Genomic DNA, 24,488 nt, shown 5'->3' with positions numbered 1-24,488 from the left:
GCCATCAAACAGCTCATCTTTCATCGCATGGTCATTGAGCCTTTCCTGCCATTCTTCGCGCTGATGTTTCGGGCTCACTTTGCTAAGCAGGTTATTTGGATACCGCTTATAGAAAGCACAGCTCTCTCGGAAGAGGTCATTGCTATCGGCGCCCATTGCGATTTGTCGTTACTATCTGCTATGATGGGAGTTGTCAGTTGCCTTCTTCAAGCGCTTGAGGAAATTGCTAAATATATATCAGCTACATTTAGCCCACCGAAGAGCCTTGCTATGACCGAAAGCTCGTACACGCTCAAGGAACAGACTGTATTATCGGACTTGAGACAGGGCGGCTCTGAAGGAGGGCAACATTGCACAGGAAGATGATTCTGAGTGAAGGCAGGATCAATACACAAAATTATGGTTGCATCACAGGGCGCTGGGGCGGTGTGTCAGGAAGAGGTATGTAAATGAGACGCAGTTCCAATTCAAAGATCCATTCCACAACAGCTGAAGTATTGTCGCATCAGTCGTAGCATCATTATTCGTCAATTCAAAAACGCCAATCCGCCATTTCCGCCTGATTTATGTGTATGTGCCTCACAGAATGCCTTGCTAAAGAAAAACGCCTTGTTGAAGGAGCGGCGATTACCAGTCGGTAATGGCTGTCGCACTGTCGCAGTGCACTGCCCCGCTAGGTACCAGCCCCCAAATCGCAAGCGAGCGAGACGGGCTCCAGGGCTAGCTAGGTAGGTAGGCCCAGGAAGAACATAAAGCTCAAGCATCTCTTCTACGAGCCTTTCGACTGCGCAGGGCCAGGATTTGGCCCAATTCGTCCTACCAGTTTCTCAGCTAAGTTCCCCATTTCAGATTACCTTTTGCGTACCTTGGTAAGTTTTCGCTCGAGATAGAAGGAATACGAGTTCCCAGAAGTCTGCGAATATATCAGTTACTTAGATAATAGGCAAATACCCCCACAGGCGTTTCTTACTTCTACCTGGATGCCATTGTCGTTGAACTTGTTTCGTAGCCAAGTCTCAATCGCCTCCGGGCGCAGCCTGTATGCAGGCACAGAGTTGATCTGGGTTCTGCTCATCTTTCGTGCTACTGTTTCAAGTATTGGGCTTGCTGATCGGTTGGATAATACTGGTCGATTCGAAAGATACAGTAACAACAACAACAAGAGCACGCCTACCAATCTGATTTGTGATGATGAGACGCAACCCGGGCGCAAAGGGATTTTGGGTAAATACACTTCGATTGCATACATCTTTTCTGACAATAATTCGTCCCGCATTACGTGCATGAGCTCCCAGCCTGCCGGAGTAGGTCCCCCAAAATGCCCTTCCCAAGTAGGTGGGCGTGGTCCGACTCCCTGAAAATTGCGGCTTAAGAGCCCCTCTCTCACACCCCTGTCCCTCGACTGCGACCCATCCATGCCGCGGGCAGTCTCGTCACCAATCCAAGTCCGTGGGCCGCTGAATATGCAGCCAATGAAGCCTACAAAGGAATTAAACCCCGCCTGGTTGTGTAGCAGTGGCTGTACAGACTGCCAATGGCAGTGGTTCTTCATGCAACGTATATTCGTTCTGCCCAATTGTGTCCCAACAGCCCGCTGCAGGTTACGAAGTGGTGTAACATAATATCATCAGACATCGGCTCATTGAACTAAATGATAAGGCTGGGCCTCGTTTGCAAATTACCCGACTCGGTCCCAGTAGGGGGCGGTGGAAGTTCACCGGTCAAGGGTCCCCGAGCCTGTGCTCATCGATAGCTGGCCGCCCTGATAGAGGGGACGGAAGGGAATGATCCAAGGCACTTTAGCGTACGCATTTCCATGCAGTCCTATAAGTGTAGGAATCAATGACTCATGACGGCAGTGTAATGTGTGACGTGGCCGCGGGACTCATGAAATATGTAGGGTGTTTTATACAAGCCCAACGCGCACATGTGACAAGGACTTCTGGGCAACTCTCTTCGAAATGATAGGATTAACTCCGCCATTTGAAATGGTTTCATATGTACGTTCGAAGTCCCACGTCTCGGGTTCGGCCACTGTTGGCGTCCCGCTGGGATACCCAAGGGTTGACCTTTCCCAGATGGGTATAGGGGCATTTAGGCCTGTATCATGATCACATACATCGAGCAGTAAGGCTCTTTCTTGGTGAATACTACCCACAGCCTCATCAGGCTACATGGCGGCCATTTTGATGATACCAAGGTTGATATGTTCCGTTGTTGGCACTGCTGGTAGAGAGCCAATCGAGATTCGAGAAGCACAGCCTGAATATGGCCTCTACCTAACACGTATCATGTAAAAGGACTTGTTGAGTGGCTATGTTGTGTCAATGGAAACTGCCTAGGTATATTAACTGCCCTTTTCTCTGGCATGGTGTTTTTCGTGACCTCGTATCCATCATACCTGGGAAAAAAGGCAGCCTCTGTCGCCTCCAAAGATCCGCAATTCAATTCCTCCCGAGATTTACGATTTCAAAAGCCAAGGCTCTAGCTAACCCTTCAACATCACTATGCTCTTCAAGTCATTCAGTGAAATACTTTCCTCGTTGTCTTTCACTCCGATCTTAACTGGTTGCCTCCAATTGGACGTCTCTCACCACAGACCCGTCATGGATCCGAGCGAAAGTTTCCTCCATCTTCGGTCTAATGGTGTTTTTGGCCCATGCCCCATCACCCCCTTGAACCTCCCTGCATGACTCCGCCATTTCGGCCGGGATGACAAAAAGGTGGCGGACCATGAGTCTTTCTTGGGGGCAGGACTCTGCTGCCTTTGACTCCAAACCCGTTGGCCCTGCAGCCTCTAGACCGAACAGAAGCTGCTGGTTCTTGAAATTGCTGTTGCCCCAGCTTCGGTAGAGCAGCTGGTGGCCCTTTCTCGGCAGACACCGCCACATGTAATAAGTCGAATAAAACGGATCGCTGGAATACCAGACATCGCCGTCCGCGTGGACATTCTGCTTCAATCCGTTACAAAGAATGCTAAGGGCATTTTGCGCCGGCGTCCCGTGGAAAGCAGCGCTACCTCCGCCTTTCTGGCCCTCTCTTGCCAACTGTTCCTCCAATAGCTTCTGTCGCTGTGCATTGGTGTTCAGAAGGAGGTATATTTTTGGATTGAAATAAGCATCGCCCTTTCTCTTGAGATCTTGGCTACCCTCCGGCATCCGGAACATAACCTGGTCAGACGCTGGGGCCGAGACGATCATCCCCTGAAACTTGGAGCAGAGCCAACTCAACACGTCGTTGCGCTCGCTTCCCCTTTCCCCGGAATCGACTATATCTTTAAGGGTGATCCCGGGCTTCATTGATGGAAAAGTGTCCAGTACAAGAAGCAGCTGGACATGGTCCTGGCAGCCCAAAGACGGCGTGGGCATTTTGTCGGGGTTCAAAAGGGGCTCCGCTATGAGGGCTGTAAGTTGGGAACTTAGACAACTCAGAAGGAGATCCAGAACAGACGGGTCACGCAACAGCGGCGATAGTCTGACACTCAGAGGCCATTTGTCAAACTCCTCTTGGCACGTTGCTGAACACGCAATTGGCCGTGCTGTGGTGAATCCTAGAGGCCTCCCACATGAGCCCGAGATGATGCAGCGCTGGGTAGCATAGTCGCTTGCCTCTCTTGCCATACGGATGAGCTCGGTCTTGACTTCTCCTGCCCAGCTTTGTCGTAGGCCCTGCTGCCACTCCCCATTTTTGAGATTTCGATGCAGGGATTTGGCCAGCAGGAGGGTCAGGAAGTTGGGATCCGGGCTACAGCAAAATTGGGACGCGGCGGCATGGTCGTTCCACGGGAAAGCCGTGCTGTAGGGTGGTGCCGCGGTCTGTTCTCGTGGTCGTTGGGCGGGAAGTGGATACACAAAACGGCGTCGGGCCCACCGAGCCGGATGCGGACCAGCATGGCCGTGGCCGTGTCTCGGATCCCGAGCGCGATGCGGTTCAGTCCTGGGATGTCGGATAGGGGAATGGCAAACTGGTATTCGCCAGGGTTGTCCAGTTTCGTGACTCCGGGGACTTGGTCTACATCATGAAGAATCCATGGGTTTCTCGTGCTGCGCCTTAAATGGCTCAGCCCGCCATTTGTGCTGGTCTTTTATCGTTGTCGAGGTCGCTCATACTCAGAGTCTGAATCGTCGTCCCGTGCATGTACTCTAGACATTGTGTAATGGAGATAGAAAGAAAACGGAGTATATGTGCGTTTCGGTGGTAAGAGTGGAAAGGTTGCTTCAATTAACGAAGTGTGGTGATAATGGCAATCTTATTAGGGGTTGTTGTAAGCGTTCTTATACTCAATTTTAGATATGTTTCTGAGTGTTTCGGATAGTCTTGTGTGATGCGAAAGCTCCCTTTCTGATGATGACAACATCTGAGCCGTTGCCTCCTGTCTCATGACCATAAAGCCCAATAGAAACGAACATCACACTACTGTAAGCATGTTGTATGTGTTGTAAAATACTGAGGTGTCATTCATTATAAACCGTATCGCAAAGCTGACAATCTCCAACTGAGACAGGATCCATCAATACAAAATGCCAACTGGTTAACCGATAGTCGACATCTGCCTGGGCTTTTGTCTTCTTTCCTAGGTACGCATATCTGTGGCGTCTCTTGAGAACCGTTTTGAATCTTGACTAAAATAAGAGCCCTCACATATCCTGGATAATGCTAGACTAATCCGTCATCTGCCAATGACTCACGTATTCTTTCTGCCCCTATACCTTGATTTCACTGCTTAAACATCTTTGATCAAGCGCCCGTCATGGATGCGATGAAACGTTTCCTCCATCTGAGCCCGAACGGACTCATCCTGGATCCAGTAACTATGGCCATAGACATCTCTGTACGTCTCCTCGACAGCGTGCGGCAGTAGGAAGAGATGACGAACCATAACTGTATCCTGGTGACTGTTGGTTTCGTGGTCAGCGCCATAGAACGTCGCCGGTTTCGCGACCTCCAGACCGAGTAGCACATCGTGGCCTTTGAACTCGCTGTTGCTTCAGCCCTGACCGATAATGTGACTTTGCTCCGGGCTCAGGGATCTCCAGGTATAGAATATCGAGACGGTTGGCTCTTTCGAGTAGAATACGTTGCCGCCCGAGATTTTGTTCTGGTTAGGACCGTCGCACAGGATGTTGAACACACAGTGGAGCGGGCTGCCATGAAAGGCAGCGATGCCTCCCTTTGAGTTATGATGGTCATTCAGCTGCTGCTCAAAGATAGACTGCCTCTCTTGGTGGGTGTTGAGGACTAGGAAGCTTGTTGCCGCGGCTTCAGCGTGACCTGGCAGTGGCATGTTGAATGTGACCTTGTCTGAAGGCGGTGTTGGGACAATCATTCCCCGGAATGTGGAGCAAAGCCATTTCAGGACTTCGCGCCGTTTATACGAAGAGGAACCAATTCCGTTTTCGACCAGTCGCTCGTAGGTGATACCAGGACTCATTGGTGGGAAGGAGTTGACAAAATCGAGCATGTCTCCAACGGGAAATGGGGGATTTGTCAGGGTGGAAGGACGCTCACGCAGTGTCTTGGGATGTCTGGCCCAGCAGTATAGGCTCTGAGTTGAGCCGTGAGGCAGGCGAACAGTAGATCGAGCACTGACGGCTCGCGTATCAGCGGGGACAACTTGGTCTGAGTGGGCCACTTGTCATACCCCTTTTGGCACTCTAGCGAGCATGCAGTAGGCCGCGCTACTGTCACCTTCAGAGGTTGCTTGCATTGGACACAACAAGTGGTGATGCTGCTATTCACCTCTTGCGCGGACCGTGTGATAAACTTCCGTATTCGTTCTGGTGGTGCTCTCATGAGATTAGTCTCTTGGTAAGTCAGCTCATTGTGCAACTGCTTGGTCATCAAATGAGTCAGAAAGTTGGCATCCGGGTTAGATGAGGCCTTGATTCTTTGACCATCACACTGTTCCTCCATGCTGCAGCAAGCACGGTACTCGTTATCTTGGAGATAGATGCAAGTCACAATGGCTGTGGCCGTCTTGGAAATTCCAAGCGCAACATGGTTCAGCTCAGGCAAATGGGCGAGTGGGAGAACAAACTGATATGCGTCTTCGCCAATCGTTGTGTTTGCTGGATCGTAGATGGGAATATCGGATGACAATGGGATGCATGACTTGCGTCGCTTCAGGTGGATGATCTTGGCCTTGCGAAGGGCCTCCCCTTTGGGAGTGGGATATCTTGCTTGTCGCCTCTTCCAGGGGCTCTCTGCCTCTGAGTCAGAGCTATAGCTCCGAGTATGCTTCCTGCCCTTGCAATACATCGTGCCCAAAGCTGGATGAACCTGATTCGTGTTATCTAGTGGTGAGGAGCATTTAAGCTTGTCGGGCAGTTTCTCTTATCCAGGAGCCGCGAAGCGCTCGGTCGGTTTCCGGTAAACACAGCACGCCTTCCACAGATCAGCTAGAGTTATTTTCTCTGGTATTTCATACTCAAAAAGGTGTTATATAAGGGTTTGCGTCACGTATGGTTGCCTGAGGCCACCTTATTGCACCATAATGTAGCCAAGGCACCATGCACACTATCTCGAGGTTCATGGAAGCTACGACCTCGCTCGACTCCTTGTACCAGGTCTCGCAGTATATTGTTTTATCATTGTTTGTATATTCCCACCGTGTTCCAGGTACAGAATAAAAGCTGTAGTAATGGGAAGGTATCAATGGTTGACATCATATCAGCGGCGCTCATGCCTGATGGGTAACGGCCCGAACCAGCAGATTGGTCAGTTGAAGCAACCTCCAGCTCTGCATAAAGAATGGTGAAGAGTAGGTCAAGGACCGCGGGATTACGAAGTAATGGTGATAGTCTAACAGAGTAACGTTGACTTTCAGCTGTGACCCCGTATTCGATCTCTGAGATCAGGCTTCCATCATGAATCTTCCGGTACACTTCTCTCATCCGGTCCGTGATCAGCTCTCCCTGAACCCACCCTCCGTAGCTCTGGAATTCAATGGGAACTGAGTGGCGTGTACTTGCTACCCCTTGAAACTTTTCTCCTGGTAGAATGAACAGATAGCGAACCATGAGGGCGTGCTGATAAATAGTATCTTCCTCATTTGGTGGGTCAGGTGGCAGCGACCCCGCAACTTCGACACCAAACATGATCGTCACATTCTTAAACTTACTGTTGCTCCAGCCGCGGCAGATTCGCGGGTTGTCAATCTTAACTCTGTATGAGATTAGCCAAGTCGAGTGTTCTGGCTCTTTGGAATAGAATACAGCCGGGTTGCCATTGAGACCGTCACACACGATGTTGAAGAGGTTGTGTGGCGGAGTGCCATGGAAAGCGACAATGCCGCCAGTGTTGAGTCCAGTATCCTGCAACGCGGTCTGAAATGCAGCGTGTATTCTCGCATGAGTATTGAGTAGCAGGAAGCTGCCTTTACCAGACAGCTGGGGGATAGCGGCCGACGATGGAGTCGGAACCAGCATCCCCTCAAAGGTGTAGCATAACCAGTCTAAGACCGATCGGCGCTCCTCGCTTCCTGCGCCTGACCCTATCAACTGGCTAATAGTGACCCCGGCCTCCATTGGTGGGAATGAATTGAGAGCGGCTTTCACGAGGCACGGGCTACCAAGCAGCCCATCTGGGGCAAACTCGGGGCCAGGGTTGGTTCTATCCAATTGTGCCATGACGAGCGTACAGAGAAAGTCAAGTACTGATGGGTCTCGAATCAATGGCGAAAGTCTCACAGACAAAGGCCATGCTCTCATAGCTTCCCGGCACTCAGGGGAACATGCTGCGGGCCTTGAGACTTGGCAAAGCAAGTCTTTGCCACACTTGAGGTTTGCACACCGACTGATCCAAGACTTCGATGTTGAGATCACGAGTTCTGTTAGTTTTGCATATTTGGCATCCTCTGGTATTTCTGGCCAGGGTTGGGTATCGTCATTGAGTAATCCCGGCAAGTCCTGTTCTAACATGTAGACCAGGAAATTGCAGTCAAGATCCCGGGGCCCCTCGGGGTTTTCGGGAATGCGCTTGAGAAAGCCCCGGGTTTGTTGATCTTCCTTGGAATGAATATGGACGTTAAAAGAGACCTAGACCACCCATTTTCAAACACGGGTGGGCATTGAAAGCACCGGCTTATGGTCAAAACAATATAAACAGCCACAGCATCATCCCGGATGCCAAGGGCAACACGTTGCAGGTTGGGTATGCGGTCTAACGGGATGCTGTATTCTTCTTGGTCGTCCAAGTAGCCGCTCTGCAGGAGGTGTGCGAGACCCATAACACTACCCAGGCTTGAATAGCCCGGAGGGCAGCGCACTGATGGATCGTAGCCGGCTATGGTTCTGCCAACTGATGGATCGTAGCCGGCTATGGTTCTGCCAATCGTCCTTTGGTGGGATCCCGAGTAACTCATTGTTCTGAAATATTTGGTCTTTTATGGTTCTTAGATTTCATATCAGTGATGACTGAGATGTGTATGGATGATCGCTGTTGGGTATCAGAAGGATCATTGCCATCCTCCAGGTGGCCCCTTTACCTTAAATACTCAATCATATGCTTCTCTGTGTCATCTTCGACAGCGGCGTAGGACAATCGCAATTTTCAAGAAGGTTCTCGGGCGTCTACATGCTGTCTCAGAGAAACAAAGCCCAGTCTAGCAAGGACACTGCACTCAGAAGCACAGGCCGCCCATTTCATTCTTGAAGCAGTGTCTATACAGCATTGAGAGGCTCTCCTGGATGATTTGAAATCAATGAAACTATTCTAAAAGTTATTTTATATAGTTTTGATTTGTTCTTATTCTTGATTTCATGAAGGCCCTCTGGCGTAGATGCTAATATATCGAACCTTGCCAACCCCTATTACACGTCTTCATCAATCTAACAAAGTCCCCATAGCGTCTCTTAATGGTAGGGCGTAAGACAGTAGGCCGCACTATGCACGCTCTTGGTTTCGAAAAGCTAACTTCCTGAACAGTTTACCATGCCTCTCACGAAGCCAATCTCTTAACCCCCTGGCCGAGCCTACCGGTAGCTCCTTCGGGGCCGGACTGGCATCCAATTCATGTTTCTGTCGATCGTTGGGCTTGAGAGGAAACCAATCCATGTTTCTGTTGCCCATCAGCCTGGTATCCGGAGATGGATGCGATCCGAGAAGCTGTGAGTTCTTCCGGGGTCTCTTGGTTTTGTGACGTCCTCTCCGCAAGACGAGGAAGACCGCGGAGAGTACGATGGCCCGAAATAAAAGAGGACAACTAATCCCAATTCCCATTAATGGGCCTGTACTTAAACCTGATAATAATGACCCGGGCGAGGGCAATTTGTTTAGGCTGATATGGTTGATAATTTACATATCTAAATTTTCGCGCTGATATCGTCTATTTCTTTTTCCTTTTTCTTTTTGCCAGAGTAGATGGTAGTAGAAAGTCAAACATATACAGTGTTACAGTCGAGAACAGTAATCAACTTCATGACTACGACATCCCTGAAATAAAACGATTCTACAGACATGCCTGCATACTCTTGTAAATGGCTGGACATGTCAAAATTATTGTCTTCAAGACATACGACAAAGCGGCCTTTCTCCCCGTGTTGAACAAGACCCGTACACATACTTTGACAGTCAATATGCCCATCGTGTCGAGTAACGTGTTCATCTGTGGCTGAATTAAATTGAAATATCTAGTGAGACCTGTACGGATACCTGATTGCCCTCCCTATATCACCGTAGCTCCTTGTAATCATTGTATACGCGCACTCATACCGTCATAACCATAAATCATCGTTTTACTCAAGATGACAAACAACACATTCTGTTTCTCCTTTTCTACATCAGATTACTCTGCTCCATGTCTATCCCATCGCCACGTGGGTTGATCCCTCTGGCAGCCTTGTCATGTCGCCCCCGAATGTGTCCATCTCATAATGCGGTAGCTCGCTATGTCGATGCACCGAGGTGGGCACAGTTGAAGGGGAACCCGACGCACCTGCTGGTGGCGCCTCAACTTTGGGTTGATTTTGCAGCGGGATAGGTTGCGCCGATTGGTCCTGATGCCGCTGTCGTCCTCGTCGTCGACGCAAGAAGAGGAAGGCTATGGCACATATAGTGACCAGCCCCGCGAGTGTGCAACCAATCCCGATCCCCACCGCTGCGCCCGTACTTAAGCCAGACGATGAGGCTTTTGGCGATGGATCGGTCGAGAACATCGGTGTCTGTACGGAGGACTTTGCCGGGTCACCATCAGAGTGAGCGAAAACAACAGAAAAATACATGCATCCTTTGCGTGGGAGAAATGCCTTACAGTCTCTCCAGGTCTAGTCCGCACTTGCACGCTGCATGCGTTGATTGAGCCGAAATACCCGGTCAGCTGTGTCTGGTATGTTGTGCTGGATACCTCGACAATCACCGATGTCAAAGTCCAATTTACCCACCAAGGCAACAAAGACTCGCATCCCAAGGTAGCCTGGTGCTTGAAAGAAGGGGCGTTTTGACATGTGAATGTATTCTGTCTTCCATGGGGTTTGGTTATTTTGCAAGCTGGGGTTTGCTGGCTCACTGTTCGGGGATCAATCTTACGTAGGACAGCAGGTTATATAAATATAGCTCGAAGTATCTTCACTGCTGCATGCCGGGGTGTATCCCGCTGGACAACCGGAAGCTGGAGTGTAGTAGTAATTTCTCGACACGACATAGTTATCTGGCATTCATCGCGAGAAGGTGAGGGGCGGGCCTTGAAGGAAAATGTGTCAAAATAGTACACATGGGACATATCGGTACTACAAGCCGAGCGTGGAGTGAAGGGAGTTGGTAAAGGACCAAAGCCTTCCATGTTTGGTCTATGGGTTTGCGTTGCGGCTCTTTGGGGCAAGGTGAGTAGAGAATAAAGTAGATGGAATGGAGAGGGGAGAGGTGACTTCATAAAGACAGACTGTTGTAAGGTTTGTACGTGCAACACGAATGGGCCTCGTACAGCCCATGTCTCAGTAGATGGGATCAAGGAGGGTGATCATTCCTGCTACTTCCCGTATCACGTCACACGCAGTTTCTGGTTTTGGCTGGTTGAGTTTGTAACAGGTAAGCTGATAATGATGATTCAGCCGGTGTACCAACTGGAGGCTTCTGGAGTGGACATTCACTCGGCTTCCTATGAGACACAGGTATCAGTAGATAGATGGCCAAGAATATGTGATGCTTACTATAATCGCCTGTGCCTTGACTTGTATTATGAATGAGTGATGTCACATTGCGGTCATTTCTGAGAATGTCTTGGTACGCTATATATGTTTCGGTGCTTAATAACGTCCCACATGTAACAATAGGAAGATATTGTGCTACACACCAAATCCCGAGCTATTCGATTTTGATCGATAATTGTTGCATACCTACGACTGCCTCCATCACCTTTGGGTTTAAACGATGGCTTGATCTTAAATCTACTGTGTTCCTATTGGTTTTAATGGGGTTTAATGTTCTCTGGGTGGGAGTATGCTCACGTTTCTGCCATGCTACAATCTCTTGGACGCTTATCACGGCTCCGTATTAAGACCATTGACGTGTCACAACCGCAACCCAATTACTAGTATTACATATAAGTGCCAAGTGAACCTCCGCCTGATTTCAACAGGCACCCCTTGCTCGAACCGCGAACGGAGCCGCGTCACCGATGGCGGCTTGGCCCGGGGCTGGGTTGTTCATATTGCTAACTGACTGATCACCCCGACATCTCCTGCACGTGGCGTTCCGTGGTTCCTATCTCTTGAACCGGCTGCTCGCTATACTGCGGATACGTCGACACCGACGCGTGTGAGTTTCGATATACTCCTGCAGACTTCATCGCGTGCGAGTCGCCGATGGGTTGCTGCTGCTGCATCATCGAGCTGTGCGCCGTCGGTGGTTGGTCTTGATAGTGCTGCTGCTGCATAGAGTTCGGCGACATGGGCGGTTGATCCTGGTAATGATGCTGTTGTTGTTGCATCGGGCCCGGCGCTGTCGGTGGTCCGCCCTGATAAGGTTGCTGCGGTTGCTGCTGCTGCCGCCGCCGCCCCCGAAGGAAGAGGAAGACCACGGCGGCCAGGATGGCGATGCCCCCGACGGCGCAGCCGATTCCGATGCCGGCGGCTGCGCCCGAGCTTAGGCCCGATGATGATGCTGCGGCGTCTGTAGCCGTGGGAGTCGAGCTTGGAGATGAGGTCGAGCTGGGATTGGCAGAGGAGGAGGACGTCGATGATTGTGTCTGCGAGGAAGTCTTTTCCCCAATTTAGTTTTCGTCATGCTCTGTGGGGAGGCTGTGATATCGACAACAAGAGACAATTGACTTACTGCTGCTGCATTGTATCGTAGCTGGACACCGTACGCGTTGATGCCGCCGCCTGAAGCGGTTATGGGTGTGACAGTCGTTGCGCCATTATTCACTATAGTGACTGTGGATAAGGTGTATGTATTCACAGGCAAGTTGGTTGAGCATCCCAAGGTCGACTCAAAGTCATATAGGGGTCGGGTTTGGCAGGTGAACTGCTGCTGGCTTGAGGGTTTCGTCAGTCTCTTGCGGAAGATGATCGGCCTCCCTGGGAAGAAAGGGGGTTAATCGCCCTTACGTGGGACAGCATGTGACACGAGTGTCGGTCAATGTTTCCACGGTCACATATTCAGTGCATGCCGGAGTGTAGCCAGACGGACACTGCGAGGCGGAGTAATAGAAACTCGTCGTTGGGTTGTAGCTTTGCGGCATGCACCCCGAAAACGTAATCGGAGGGCCTTGGAGGAGGTAGATACTGCCCGGGTAGTATGTCCTCGCTATTTGTTGACTGCAATCTGCGCTCAGGAAGAAGGGTGAGGGCAAGGTGCCGAGATTAGCCATTTTGGGCTATCGTTGGTTTCCGTGGAAGACTGCTGCTCGATGAAGATTGGGCAGGAAGAGGAAGCAGAGGCCAACGGAGGTCAAGAGCGGGCAGCCAAATACATAAAAGGCACTCTGGTCCTGTGAAATGGAAATGAAGCATAGCCGGCGTGGCTATGTGCGTTACAGCCCCTGAGAAAGTAATCAAACCATACAGAGTAGCCGTGGCGAGCATCAGGGGCCGACCGGCTGAAGCTTGTTTCTATTGATGAGGCTTCCATTCGCGGATTAATAGGAGAGTCGACCCGGCGCCATGGAGCTTGTTGGCCACGAAGTTTATCTTGTATTCTAATAATAGCCGTCCAAAGTCTCTTGGGCCTACTAATGCCGGCGAAGAGAGCCAAGTCCAAGCCTCGCAAGTCCAGAACTAATCTAGCGCGTTGTTGTGGCGTCGTCCCAATCCACTAAAAGGGGCTCGGTTAGCCCTGGCCCATTCGAGGGATACACCTGTTTGCCAAAAACTCCAATGCCAGTCCAATATGCCTTTTCTTTGGAAAAGCTGCGCTCACTCACAGGAGCACAGGCAGCAGGAAGAAAAGAGTTAGGCGTTGCCAGTCACCCCCACTTTTATCCCTGAATTTCAAGATCAACGCCATTATGGAAAAGGGGCTAACCTTGCAAAGTGCCAGCAGTGCAGTTCCAACCCACCACAGTACACAGTAGATAGTCACCAGCACGCAGATGTTCAAAATGAACAGGTAGGGCTAATTCGCACCAATGTAATCAATCCAAAGTTCAAAATTGGGCCAGCCAATGGATTGAACTTTCTCGCCTTGGTTATTTACTTCCTTTTGATGAAGTCTGAAACATACACTCTTGATCTCAAAACGACATTAATCTTATTACCGCCTGGTATAGCCCGGTGACTATTTATATGAGGGAAGCCGGTTTGATATTAGCGATAGCCTCATGTGTGCAGGGACTTCCTGCGATAAGGATCATTACTACTGGCTGCGATGACAAGTGCCCCATGATCGCCAGCAACACAATCTACATGAGGGACAGTGGCGACAGTATATGCAAGGACAACCACATGATTTTCAACAACTAGGATATGCCTTCACGAACTAATAGCGGTATGCAATGCATGGCTACGCTGCAGATTTCGGTGCAGAGGCCAATTTTCCGTCGCTTTCCGTCGCAACCATGATATGGTATGTATGGACCACAAGATGTAGTTGCTATGAGTCTCCATGTGGTAGTACTAGAGTCAGCCGAATACATGTAAATCTGCAGGTAATTGGCAGACACTTTGATATGTTGAATTCTTTTAGGGGCGTGACTGTGACAGTAGAGCAGATTGACGTTGGATATGTTTCATTTTATGTCTGGCATCCCCAAGCGCTCGTAGCTCAGACCCTGTGCGTGATTTTCTCAGTATTGTTTTCTTCTTTTAGTGGTACCAAAGCTCTGGCAGGTGAGGAAAGTCATCCCTTGCTTGAGCTTTAGTGCTGACACAGGCCGGACCGAGCCGCTGTTACCGAACCAAAAGTTCCGCTCGACTATTTTGGCACGTGGTTCGGTAACCCTGAAAGCAAGAGATCAAAAGTCGGAACCCGATTAGGATTATTAAGAGAGCCTAAATTCGAGTGACCAACTTGGCAAACTCCGAAAATATATTTTTCAAGAAAATTACATTCCTACACATTGATTTCCAAAGCAGTAAGGGCAACAAAGAGTCCGAACTGAAAGCATCATGGGATCCGACACAAACAATACAGCATCGAGATCATCCAACCGCTGGTTGAAGTCTTTGGAGATCTTATTTACGTAGCAATCATTTTCGAAATACGAGGACAACAGCATTCATCATGGAGTATAGGGGACATTCGTTATTCTGCTTGGGTTTGTTTCGATATACTTGAATCCTTTTTTTTATTTTGGTATTTTTGGTTTTCTCTTTTATAGTAATGGAATCCCCCCCTGAGGAAGGTATAACACAAAACTCATGGGCGGTACGTATAGTGACGAACGCGTTACTGTTTTCTTAATTAACGGTCTTGGACCATGGTTTGGAGCAAATTAGCTTCATTCTAAACACGGCTCCTTTTATAACTCAGCAAAGATTGCCTAGATATCTCACATTCATTTAATATCAATCATTCTCAAAAATGTTTTTTCTGTCTCCTGTGAATCAACCCCGGACCTACGTGGCTTCTTGCGCTTCTTGAGGCTCACGAGGCATAGCTACAGCATTCGTCTTAACGCGTTCCTCCTCACTGGCCTCGACGAGCTGAAACCCCACATTACCACCATCTTGAACTCCCGCCACAAGCTTGTAAATGGGGGTTCCGGTTTCTCGCTGACATTGTAGTCGAAGACATACGCATAGCAAATGTAGTCGGCCACAGAGCCGACTTCAGTGACCTCAGGCTTGGGCCAAGTGACGACACAGTGGAAATCGACGCCGAGTTGGTTACTGATGTCCTTGAGAAAGGGGTCCCATATGACTCTGGCTTGGCGTTGGACGCTGCTGTTACTGGCGGTGTCGCTGAATGAGATTACTGAGGGGTCAAGGGAACGCAGCAGGTCGAAGCTGATCTCGACACAGAGCCGGAATGATGGCTGGGGCGGCGGCAGGATCTTGTAAGGAGAGACCGTGACTAGCATGATGACGACGAGAGGTAACGAATGCGGTTTGGGATGTGTGGTGAGCTATCTGTTCCTCTATCTGCCTTGCGGGGATTTCAGCCGGCTTCATTCAAATTGGACGCCTCGCTTACGAGGGAAAACGTTGCTCCGTCCGTACCATGTAATTGGAGCGCTGTCACTTGTTGACAGGCTGACACTGCGGCACGTATTCTTGGCGATCTAGGACAACGGTCTTGCTGTGTCAGGGGGCCAAGGTTGGCCTTGACGATGGTATGAGGCGTATAAAGAGGCACGTCAATATTTGGCAAATCGGGATGCTCACGATGATCCCCAGGAGGGGAACCGCCACTTGGATATTGAATATCACCTGCGCAATACGCTGTTGCTTGCGAGGCAGTTAGTCTCCTCCTTGACACCCGCAGCCGATCGAATGATACAGCTCATGATGCATCGTATCATCCTTACATTACGTTATTCAGACTGCGGCGTCGGTCCAAACGAATGGCGGTTTGATGCAGATAGCGCTCTGCCGTAGGTGTATTGTTTCCCCTTGAGCACCTGGGGACCCCGTAGGATATGATCACCGACCATGTTCATTACATATGACTGCTGTGGTGTACAGCTCTTCTAAAGTCTAATTCCAACCGTCATCGGGCGGTATGCTTGGAATTACACGTGTAGATGTTGTTAGTTCGTACCAATTACTAACGAAACACACCACAGAGAACCTACTCTACTACCTCTCGATACGAAGACATGACAAGACGCTTACACCGAGTGAGGATATTTGTGCAAGGAAACAGAAGGAAAGTGAAGCTAAAATGAGTTCGACATCAAACAGCAGCACGTTCAACCCGGAAGTATGCCAGGGGGCTTGCGGAGCGGTGCCAGTTATGACTGGCGAATCCCCAGAGGCTGGAATTGCTGTTTTGGTTGCCTGCTTGCGCATGTAGCGCCAGGGATGATGGCGTACGACGGGGTCAGGGGTATGCAAGAAGCAGCAGTCTTTGTTTTGTGATACCCAGTGCACGATGCATCGAGTATACTTGAAGTCCTGCCCGGCTCAAGCGTAATTGCAAGTAAATGGACTGAATGGGTTGAAGTCACACGTGGGCAATTTGAGTCGATGCTGGGCCAATATGCCTTGAGGTCTGGGGCAGGTAGACACCAATTTAGCGGACACGTCCAGTGCCGGAATTGCTCCCCACTTTCTGGGAATTTGGGGAATGCTGCTGAGCCCCTGTCAATGTGCTGAAGCGCCTGCGAATTGGATCAACAAGGCGCTTCTCCTTCGATTCGAGCTATCGGCATTAATAGAAATTTTGCAATAACTATATGCCACAGCCAACAATCCATAGCAACTTGTCATCGAAGTGTACTTCCGTTGCGGACTGCGAAACGCGAAGGATTGGTTTGCACAATCAGTTGTCCTCTTTTGAAATGTCCCCGCATTCACTCCAGGGTTTCCAGCTTTGCGCGGGGTTGAGAGTCAAGAGCCCCAAACTTCCTCCAAATTGCCCCGTTTCCACAATCAAACCTCCTCACCCATCGAACAGGTTCGACCTCGAATGATGGTAACAATAAACCAATGATAGTGAGAATGTCCGTATTCCAGATTCCTTACTCGGGCTTACGTTTCACCAATCCTCCTCGACTGCCGCGATAGGGCCGAGCGCAACAACCGAGGTCAGCCGTGTCTTGCGCGACTTTTCAAGTGATCTGACTCAAATACGGCATGCAGTAGTCCGGGCTTGCTCATGTGCGAGTTGCTTACTGACGGCGGTGAGGACGATCCAGCAAACGGACCGAATGTCTCCAGGCCAGAATGCGACGCTCCGCGAATCTGCGACTATGTTCATGCGATCTACGCAAAGGCAAGTCGGGATTCTGGTGTATCACCAGGCTTATCTATGGAGCTGATCTCCCCAGACATTCCTGCAGTTGAAGGTGATGACGTACAGGCCATAATCCGCAGAAAAGGACGCAGCGGATCCGGGCAGAATGACGTTTCCTTTTTGGCCAGCAATCCACCTGCAACGGCCCCCCATGTCCGTTTCTTGGGGACCCCGACTTCTCCGGACGCCTAGTCTGCCTACCAGCCGGTAGTTTCGCCCTAACCCGCAAAACCGATGACGCTCATTTCGACGCCGCAAAGCTTGTTCGTGGGTAAGCTTCCAGCGTTCCTGCTGACCTGGGGCCTGGCACATGCACCTCGAAAGCATGCACCAGTACCCCTGCATTACCATTCCTGAAAATGACTCGGCTGCTGATCTTTCCTCTCCCCGTGTACGCCGTACGAGCGGATGAGATGGGATTTCGGTGGAGAGGTCCCCAGGTCCATCCAATCCCCGATACAGGCCAAAACCCTGACCCCGTCCCAGCTCCATGGCTTGGGTCTGGGGAACTGTCCGCTGAAACTGCGATTGCATGACGAAAGAAGTGCGCAGGAGCTGGTCAGTTTATAAGTACTCGACGATGTCACTCTTCACGATGTTTCTGTCTCTCTCCTTCAAATCGCTTCCCATGTGCTCGTTATACCCCGGGCCAACCAGTCGAGTAAGGAGCCAAATCGCCAAGAGTGCTGATTGCCCATCATGTTGGGCATGAGCACGCACGTCACGTTCGACCATGTCAACGTTGATAAGAACGAGCCCGAGAAGGCCTCGAGCCACGTCGATGGCCCGTCCACCGCCGAAACCCTAGACTACTCGCCGCTGCGGCGGCTGACGGGGCGCTCCATCGCCATGGGCGCCCTCGTCTCGATGGGCGGCTTGATCTTCGGGTACGTCGTGGCCAGTTTATCATGTCAAAGGAAGATTTACTAACCGACCTTCCCTTCTAGTTATGACACCGGTCAGATCAGCGGATTCCTGGAGATGCCCAACTTCCTCGAGCGGTTCGGTTCCCGCAGCCGCCCAACGGCAAGCTGGGCTTCAGCAACACGCGATCCGGCCTCATCGTCGGCCTGCTGTCCATCGGTACCCTCGTCGGCGCCCTGATCGCGGCCCCCGTCGCCGACAAGATCGGCCGCCGCTGGTCCATCTGCCTCTGGACCATTATCGTCTCCGTCGGCTTCGTCATCCAAGTCGCCGCCTCGACGGTGTGGGAGCAGATCATGGCCGGCCGCCTCGTCGCCGGCTTCGGCGTCGGCGCGCTGAGTTTGCTGGTGCCCATGTACCAGGCCGAGACGGCGCCGCCGTGGATCCGCGGCGCGCTCGTCTGCACGTACCAGCTCTTCATCACGCTCGGCATCTTCCTGGCGGCCTGCTTCAACTACGGGACCTACACGCACCAACAGAACAGCTCCGCATCCTGGCGCATCGTCATCGGCCTCGGCTGGCTCTGGACCATCATGCTCGGCCTCGGCATCCTGCTCTTCAGCGAGACGCCCCGCTTCGACTACCGCCGCGGCCGCATCGACGAGGCCCGCCGCACCCTCATGCGCGTCTACGGCGCGCCCGCGAACCACTACGCCGTCCACCTGCAGATGGAGGAGATCGGCAGCAAGCTGCGCGCCGAGTCCCAGATTAAGCAGGGCGCCATCCGGGGAGATCATCACCATGTTCCAGGGCCCGCGCATGGCGTACCGGATCGCGCTGGGCATGATGCTCCAGATGTTCCAGCAGCTGACGGGAGCGAACTACTTCTTCTACTACGGCACCGTAAGTCACCCCAGCATCTGAAATGATATGCCGACCCCCAAGTGCTAACAAGCCCTGCAGACCATCTTCCGATCCGTCTCCATCAGCTCCTTCGTCACCCAAATGATCCTCAACGGCATAAACTTCGGCGTCACCTTCATCGGCCTGTACCTGGTCGAGCACTACGGCCGCCGCAAGTCCCTCATCACGGGCAGCGCCTGGATGTTCGCCTGCTTCATGGTCTTCGCGTCCGTGGGCCACTTCAAACTAAACCGCGACGCCCCCGAGACCACCCCGCAGGCCGGCATCATCCTCATCGTCTTCGCCTGCCTCTTCATCTTGGGGTACGCCACCACCTGGGGCCCCATGGTCTGGACCCTCATCGCCGAGATCTACCCCTCGCGCTACCGCGCCCGCGCCATGGCCCTCGCGACCGCGAGTAACTGGACATGGAACTTCCTCATCGCCTTCTTTACTCCGTTCATCACCTCGGCCATCGACTTCCGGTACGGCTATGTCTTCGCCGCCTGCAACGTGCTAGGTGGGTTGTTGGTCTACTTCTTCGTATTGGAGGGCCAGGGCCGCACCCTCGAGGAGATCGACACAATGTACGTCGAGCACGTCCCGCCCACCCAGTCGGCCAAGTGGGTGGCGCCGCCGCCCGAGGAGATTGCGCGCATCCGGCGTGAGGCTGGGACGGAGGTTGTGGTTGATGATGATACGCCGCCGGCGAGCGTACCGCCTGCCAAAGAAGGTCAGAGGGTATAGCAAAGTGTATGAGTTCACACATGTTAAGTACACATTCAATCACATAGTTAAGCAGTTATGTGTATATATCATGAGTATTTTGAATATTTGCAGATTGTACCAAGTTCAACAGGTTGACCAAACCCGGTGATGAAATCAACCAATCCTTCATCAGTAAGAGTTACCCGTCATGAGAGTTACCCGAACGCCATGCAATCCCCACCAGTGTCAACATCTAGTTGCCTGTCCCAATTTGGTCCCTGAACCCGCCGAGTAATGTCGTCTAGACATCCCCAAAACCATGTGTCGGCCGTTACGCATTATCCTAAACCGCCCCGCATCGCCAGAAGAAATCCGTATTCTTTTTAAGCGCCGACCAGAATCTCGTCATCAATCAACCCGATCCCCGAATCGAACCGCGTATGCGTCGGGCTCTTGACCCCCTCCGCCGCGTTCTGCAGCGTCCGGCGGTACTTGTCCTCGTCAAACTTCCAGCTCATGCCTTCGTTGTCGTCGTTATCGCTGTTGCCCTCGAACCGCTGCAGCGCCGCGTCGTCGGCGAAGCGAGCCAGCACGGGGTCTTCGGAGATGCGGACCTCGCGGAAGAATCGCCGGGGCCAGACGCGGCCGTCGGCCTGCTCCTCGCGCCGCAGTGCGCGCTGCGCGTTCTCGATGGCGCTCTTCTCGCGGCCCACGGCCATGATGTCGTTGGCGTCGATGGCGGTGGCGACGGCGTGCCAAGCGCGGCGCGACTCGAGAGGGTGCTGCTGGCCTAGAGGCGCGACGGTCAGGGGCGTACGGCGCAGGCCAGAGAGGTCAACGTTGGCCGTAACTTTGCTCTTCTCACCGCCCTTCTTGATCGTGTACGCCTTGTTCCATGTGCCCTCGAGGGTGTACAGCGGCTTCGACGGTTCCGAGGTCTTGGCTAGAGTTGCAACGAAAGAGTTGCTCTTGCCCTTGAGCAGCCAACCCTTGCTCGCGTACTCGATCCGCGATACGTAGCCCGAGCTGCTGTGGATGTACGAAACTCCGCTCAGCTCGGGCGCAATCTGGAACGTCATGACACCCTCGACGTGCACTTTGGGCATGGTGATCAGGTGGTCCTCGTTATGGCGGTCGATATGCAGCACGCCGTGGCCCTTGCGCTCTATGTTGATGGTCGTGGAGAAGTAGGCTTTGGGTGCGACATGGCCTTCGAGCTGCGGGTGAGAAACTCATGTTAGCTTGACTATCCTTCCCCTAGGTATAAAATAGTTGGAGTTTAAGTGATGGATGGATCGGAACTTACACTAATGCCGTGCCCCTTGTTGAAGATCTTGTACGCCGTCTTGGGTGGGTGATGCGACACTTGTTCGCTAATGAGCTCCGTCACGCCGACGGAATCGTCCATCCACCGGCCTAGGAAGATCTCGCCGAGGAAAGGGTTGAGCGGCTTGAGCTTCTTTCGCTTGCCGTTCTCATCCTTGTTGGAGTGCTGCTCGCGCAGCGTGCTGAGGAACCACTGCAGGACCTTGAGGGCACGTGCTTCCGGGTCGGCCTCCAGTGCGGGCGCGACGAAGAGCTTGGGGTGCTCGGCCCAGTACGCCGAGTACTCGATGATGCTGGTCGGGGCGAGGAGGAAAGGCGGCGCGGTCAATGAGGTGAGGTCGCCCTTGAAGGTCATAACGGACTATCATCACGAGGACCGTTAGTCGGCCAGCACGCTCGCGAATTGTGCAAAGCGCCGGAGGGTGACTATCGGATCCGGGGACGTACCTTGAGAAACTGGAACCATGCCGACTTGGTCTGCTCCTGGCCCTTCTTCTCATCCGTGCATTTCGTGGATGTTGTCGTCAACGACATGGTGAAGTGTATTCCGTAATGCGGGGTATATGTGGTATCGTTCGCTTGAACCGCCGACTAGGGATTCTATCCAATCGACGTGGTATATAGAAGTAGATCTGAATGAAAAGAAGAATAAATCGAAAAGGAAAGATTGAACGGAACAACTAGAAGTGACGTGAAAAGAAGAAACACCCGGTCCCCTGATAGACTACTGGGTCCACGGATGGGTACATGATGCTGGACGTTAATCGTGTCGCATATATCGCAACCTACCTTCGATTTGGCGGACAGGCGGAGATCCCATCTCTGGCCCTCCCCTTCTCCTCAATTCTCCAGTGCACGATCCGGATCAGACCATGACAGCATGCCGGCAGGGCTGGGATGAACCTTGAGGCGGGCGCAGATAAGCTACTGCAGGGCTACTGCATGGAAATGCGACGCAACGCATCGGAAATCTTGGAAAATATGGGCGAGATCCGTCCGAAAGCGAAGCTTTTCGCTGCAATGGTCCAATGGAAAAGGGAAAGGCGACGCTGACACGCGTACAGTTGACGCGGGCGCAGTTGCGCAACTCGGGCGCACATCTCAGATCTTCGACCTTGGGCTGTCAGCTTTGGTTGGCTAAGGCGTGGGACCTGAGACGCCAATCGCCTCAGCCAGGTCGCAGTGGACAAGTCTCGGAAACGGCATGTGAAGGAGGGTCCTTGGGTGACGGGTCTGACGAGAGGAGACGACAGGAGTGGACAGGCAGTGGAGGAGGGGTCGAAATGGTGGGACGTTTCGCATTCGGCTGGCCCAGAATCAAATGCCAAGCCGGTAAAAGGATCCTGCTTTAGCGAAAGGACGGACAGACAGCGCTGAAGATCACGTGATGTAGCCCTCGCAGCATTGGTCCTGTCTTCCTTCAATGTTTCTGGGCCCGACCTCAATCCTGCTGCCATTCCTATCAAAATCTTCAACATGTCTTGCATTTGATGGGATCAGATGGCCATTGCGAGTCAGCAACTGATTATCGCGTGCGCAAACAAATCTGAGTTTTGTTGTTCCTGATGATGATCCCATGTCCCCGTCATCAAATGCAGGGCACAGTCGATTCCCATGCAGCTTCGACTCAAGCCTGATCTTCCCAAACTATCAGACGGAGATGATCCACACGATTGGCTTCGCTAGCACCACGCGGAACCACGACTAGAAGATCGGGAAAACGGCTGGGCTAACGTTGCGTCCCGGAGGCATCATCTCCAACTGATATGCACCTGTTGCACCATGGTTTGTTTTGGTGCACACCGGCACTGAACTCAGGATGACATGACATATCTCTCTAGCAAAATGCAGGCCCCAAATCCAGTATTCTACTTCAGGCTCCAGTTTCCGCAAATGCTCTGAACCTGCCTCCAAGCCAAAAGAAACCCCTTGCCGCAATGAAGAAAACAAATAAACAACAACTCCACCAACCCCATTCGTTCAGGTCATCCACTCACACCCTGATCATGCCATCCTAATCAAAGTTCTCCTGAAATCGGCTGCATCGCGGCTGCGGTGTGCTGCCAAGCTCACGGGCATTGGCCTGGTAAAAAGCAAGCACCTCGAGATCGTTGACCGCGTTCCAGGGGCTGTTGAGGTCATCGGCGCCATCGTTGTTGGCAGTCTTAGCGCCATTGGCAACTCTGGGCTGGTCCTCCTCTTCGACGAGGGTTTGGCCGGATAAGCTGTACAGTGGGTTCCAGCGCCGCTGGCTGATCTGGCGCAGACGGTTGGCCTCTTCCTCGGAGACGAAGGAATTATCGCTGTCGTCATGCTCGGTCTCGGAGCCTTCGTCGATAGGCTCTAGCTCGTCGTCCAGGAGATCGCACCACTTCTGAATCGCCTTGTGCATGTTGTCAATACGCGGGTCAGGGCCTGCAGCAGCGTTGTCGCCGCGGCGACCGTGATGACGAACGCAGTCAGCCACGAGCAGGCTAACGTCATTGGGGCTGAGCTCGCTCGCCCATGGCACCTCGCGCACTACGGCGCGCCAAAACTGGTCGCCGACCTCGCCGTTGGTCTTTAGCTCAACAGCCTTGTCCAGGAGCTGTGCCACCTTCTCGTAGGGGCTCTCCAGTCCATCGAGGGCTTGCTGGAGGGTGATCATCTTAATGAGAGTCTAGAACAGATTAGTAGGTGTTGGTTCCGAAATTAACAAAGAAATAAAAGGGATCTATTCACGTTTGGGTGTTCCAGTAGGTAGGTAGTGATGCTTCAGGTGTATTGAATGCAGCGGGTATTGTGCGCACTTGGTTGTAAAGGTACGCGCTTGTCAAAGTGACAATAATAATAAAGTGCTATCGTCACGCCCAAAAGGGGGTTAGGTTCCTCGGCGGCGATGTCATAATCGGAGGGATAGCAGCTACCTCAAAAGCCGGCAAATTCGGCGCTGGCGTTGGCGTTGGTGTGCCTAGGCCGAGTTCCTCCGGGTCTGCGGGACGGGCTGGGGCTGATCTTCCCGGCAGTGTTTGGGCATTGATTAGCCTTATTTCTAACATTGTTTAGGTACTGCTCGCATGCTTTTAGCAGTGTTTGGGTACTGATCAGCCCAGCGTTCGCAGCGTTTAGATGCGAGCAAAGCAGTCACTCACTGACTTAGTAACTCACGAGATGACACGACCGAGGATTACGTAGTTACAAGCCCTTCTAATTGTATAAAGACATTGCTTTGCCGCTTGCTTTTAGGCATGATCATCCACGGAGTTATTGCGAGAAATGGCACTCTGTCTGACGAGATGGCTTGACCTGACTACATGGATATAACCCTGACATGGGGCAGGTTGTCTTCGCGCCTCTCCTGTCGTCAACTCTGGTGG

The 24,488-nt window shown here is 52.0% G+C and overlaps 8 protein-coding genes across 8 annotated transcripts; 2 read left to right on the top strand and 6 right to left on the bottom strand.

Moving 5' to 3' along the window:
* Positions 1–2,561: 2,561 nt before the first annotated feature.
* Positions 2,562–4,150, bottom strand: PG997_014247 (uncharacterized protein; the record flags this gene model as incomplete). Its single annotated transcript, XM_066818561.1, has 2 exons — positions 2,562–3,936; positions 4,110–4,150. 2 exons carry the CDS (start codon positions 4,148–4,150, stop codon positions 2,562–2,564), a joined length of 1,416 nt encoding a protein of 471 aa, XP_066660749.1.
* A 573-nt stretch (positions 4,151–4,723) lies between these two features.
* Positions 4,724–7,628, bottom strand: PG997_014246 (uncharacterized protein; the record flags this gene model as incomplete). The annotated part of the gene is made up of 4 exons (XM_066818560.1): positions 4,724–4,942; positions 5,078–5,525; positions 5,591–6,279; positions 6,609–7,628. 4 exons carry the CDS (start codon positions 7,626–7,628, stop codon positions 4,724–4,726), a joined length of 2,376 nt encoding a protein of 791 aa, XP_066660748.1.
* Positions 7,629–11,659: 4,031 nt separating this feature from the next.
* PG997_014245 (uncharacterized protein) lies at positions 11,660–12,805 on the bottom strand (the record flags this gene model as incomplete). The annotated part of the gene is made up of 3 exons (XM_066818559.1): positions 11,660–12,193; positions 12,268–12,469; positions 12,543–12,805. The coding sequence occupies 3 exons, from the start codon at positions 12,803–12,805 to the stop codon at positions 11,660–11,662; spliced, it is 999 nt and encodes a 332-aa protein (XP_066660747.1).
* A 2,226-nt stretch (positions 12,806–15,031) lies between these two features.
* On the bottom strand, positions 15,032–15,454 carry PG997_014244 (uncharacterized protein; the record flags this gene model as incomplete). Its single annotated transcript, XM_066818558.1, has 1 exon — positions 15,032–15,454. The coding sequence occupies one exon, from the start codon at positions 15,452–15,454 to the stop codon at positions 15,032–15,034; it is 423 nt and encodes a 140-aa protein (XP_066660746.1).
* A 2,576-nt stretch (positions 15,455–18,030) lies between these two features.
* On the top strand, positions 18,031–19,124 carry PG997_014243 (MFS transporter- SP family- sugar:H+ symporter; the record flags this gene model as incomplete). The annotated part of the gene is made up of 2 exons (XM_066818557.1): positions 18,031–18,232; positions 18,313–19,124. 2 exons carry the CDS (start codon positions 18,031–18,033, stop codon positions 19,122–19,124), a joined length of 1,014 nt encoding a protein of 337 aa, XP_066660745.1.
* A 76-nt stretch (positions 19,125–19,200) lies between these two features.
* Positions 19,201–19,845, top strand: PG997_014242 (MFS transporter- SP family- sugar:H+ symporter; the record flags this gene model as incomplete). The annotated part of the gene is made up of 1 exon (XM_066818556.1): positions 19,201–19,845. One exon carries the CDS (start codon positions 19,201–19,203, stop codon positions 19,843–19,845), a length of 645 nt encoding a protein of 214 aa, XP_066660744.1.
* A 344-nt stretch (positions 19,846–20,189) lies between these two features.
* On the bottom strand, positions 20,190–21,666 carry PG997_014241 (oxysterol binding protein; the record flags this gene model as incomplete). The annotated part of the gene is made up of 3 exons (XM_066818555.1): positions 20,190–21,023; positions 21,113–21,493; positions 21,580–21,666. 3 exons carry the CDS (start codon positions 21,664–21,666, stop codon positions 20,190–20,192), a joined length of 1,302 nt encoding a protein of 433 aa, XP_066660743.1.
* Positions 21,667–23,146: 1,480 nt separating this feature from the next.
* PG997_014240 (uncharacterized protein) lies at positions 23,147–23,779 on the bottom strand (the record flags this gene model as incomplete). The annotated part of the gene is made up of 1 exon (XM_066818554.1): positions 23,147–23,779. One exon carries the CDS (start codon positions 23,777–23,779, stop codon positions 23,147–23,149), a length of 633 nt encoding a protein of 210 aa, XP_066660742.1.
* Between the last annotated feature and the right edge of the window lie 709 nt (positions 23,780–24,488).

Source organism: Apiospora hydei (genome assembly GCF_038363865.1).
Source record: "Apiospora hydei strain CBS 114990 chromosome Unknown utg000010l_segment0_segment0, whole genome shotgun sequence".
Taxonomy (NCBI): domain Eukaryota; kingdom Fungi; phylum Ascomycota; class Sordariomycetes; order Amphisphaeriales; family Apiosporaceae; genus Apiospora; species Apiospora hydei.
Note: the sequence above shows the minus strand (reverse complement) of the source record. Positions and strands in the feature narration are given on the sequence as shown.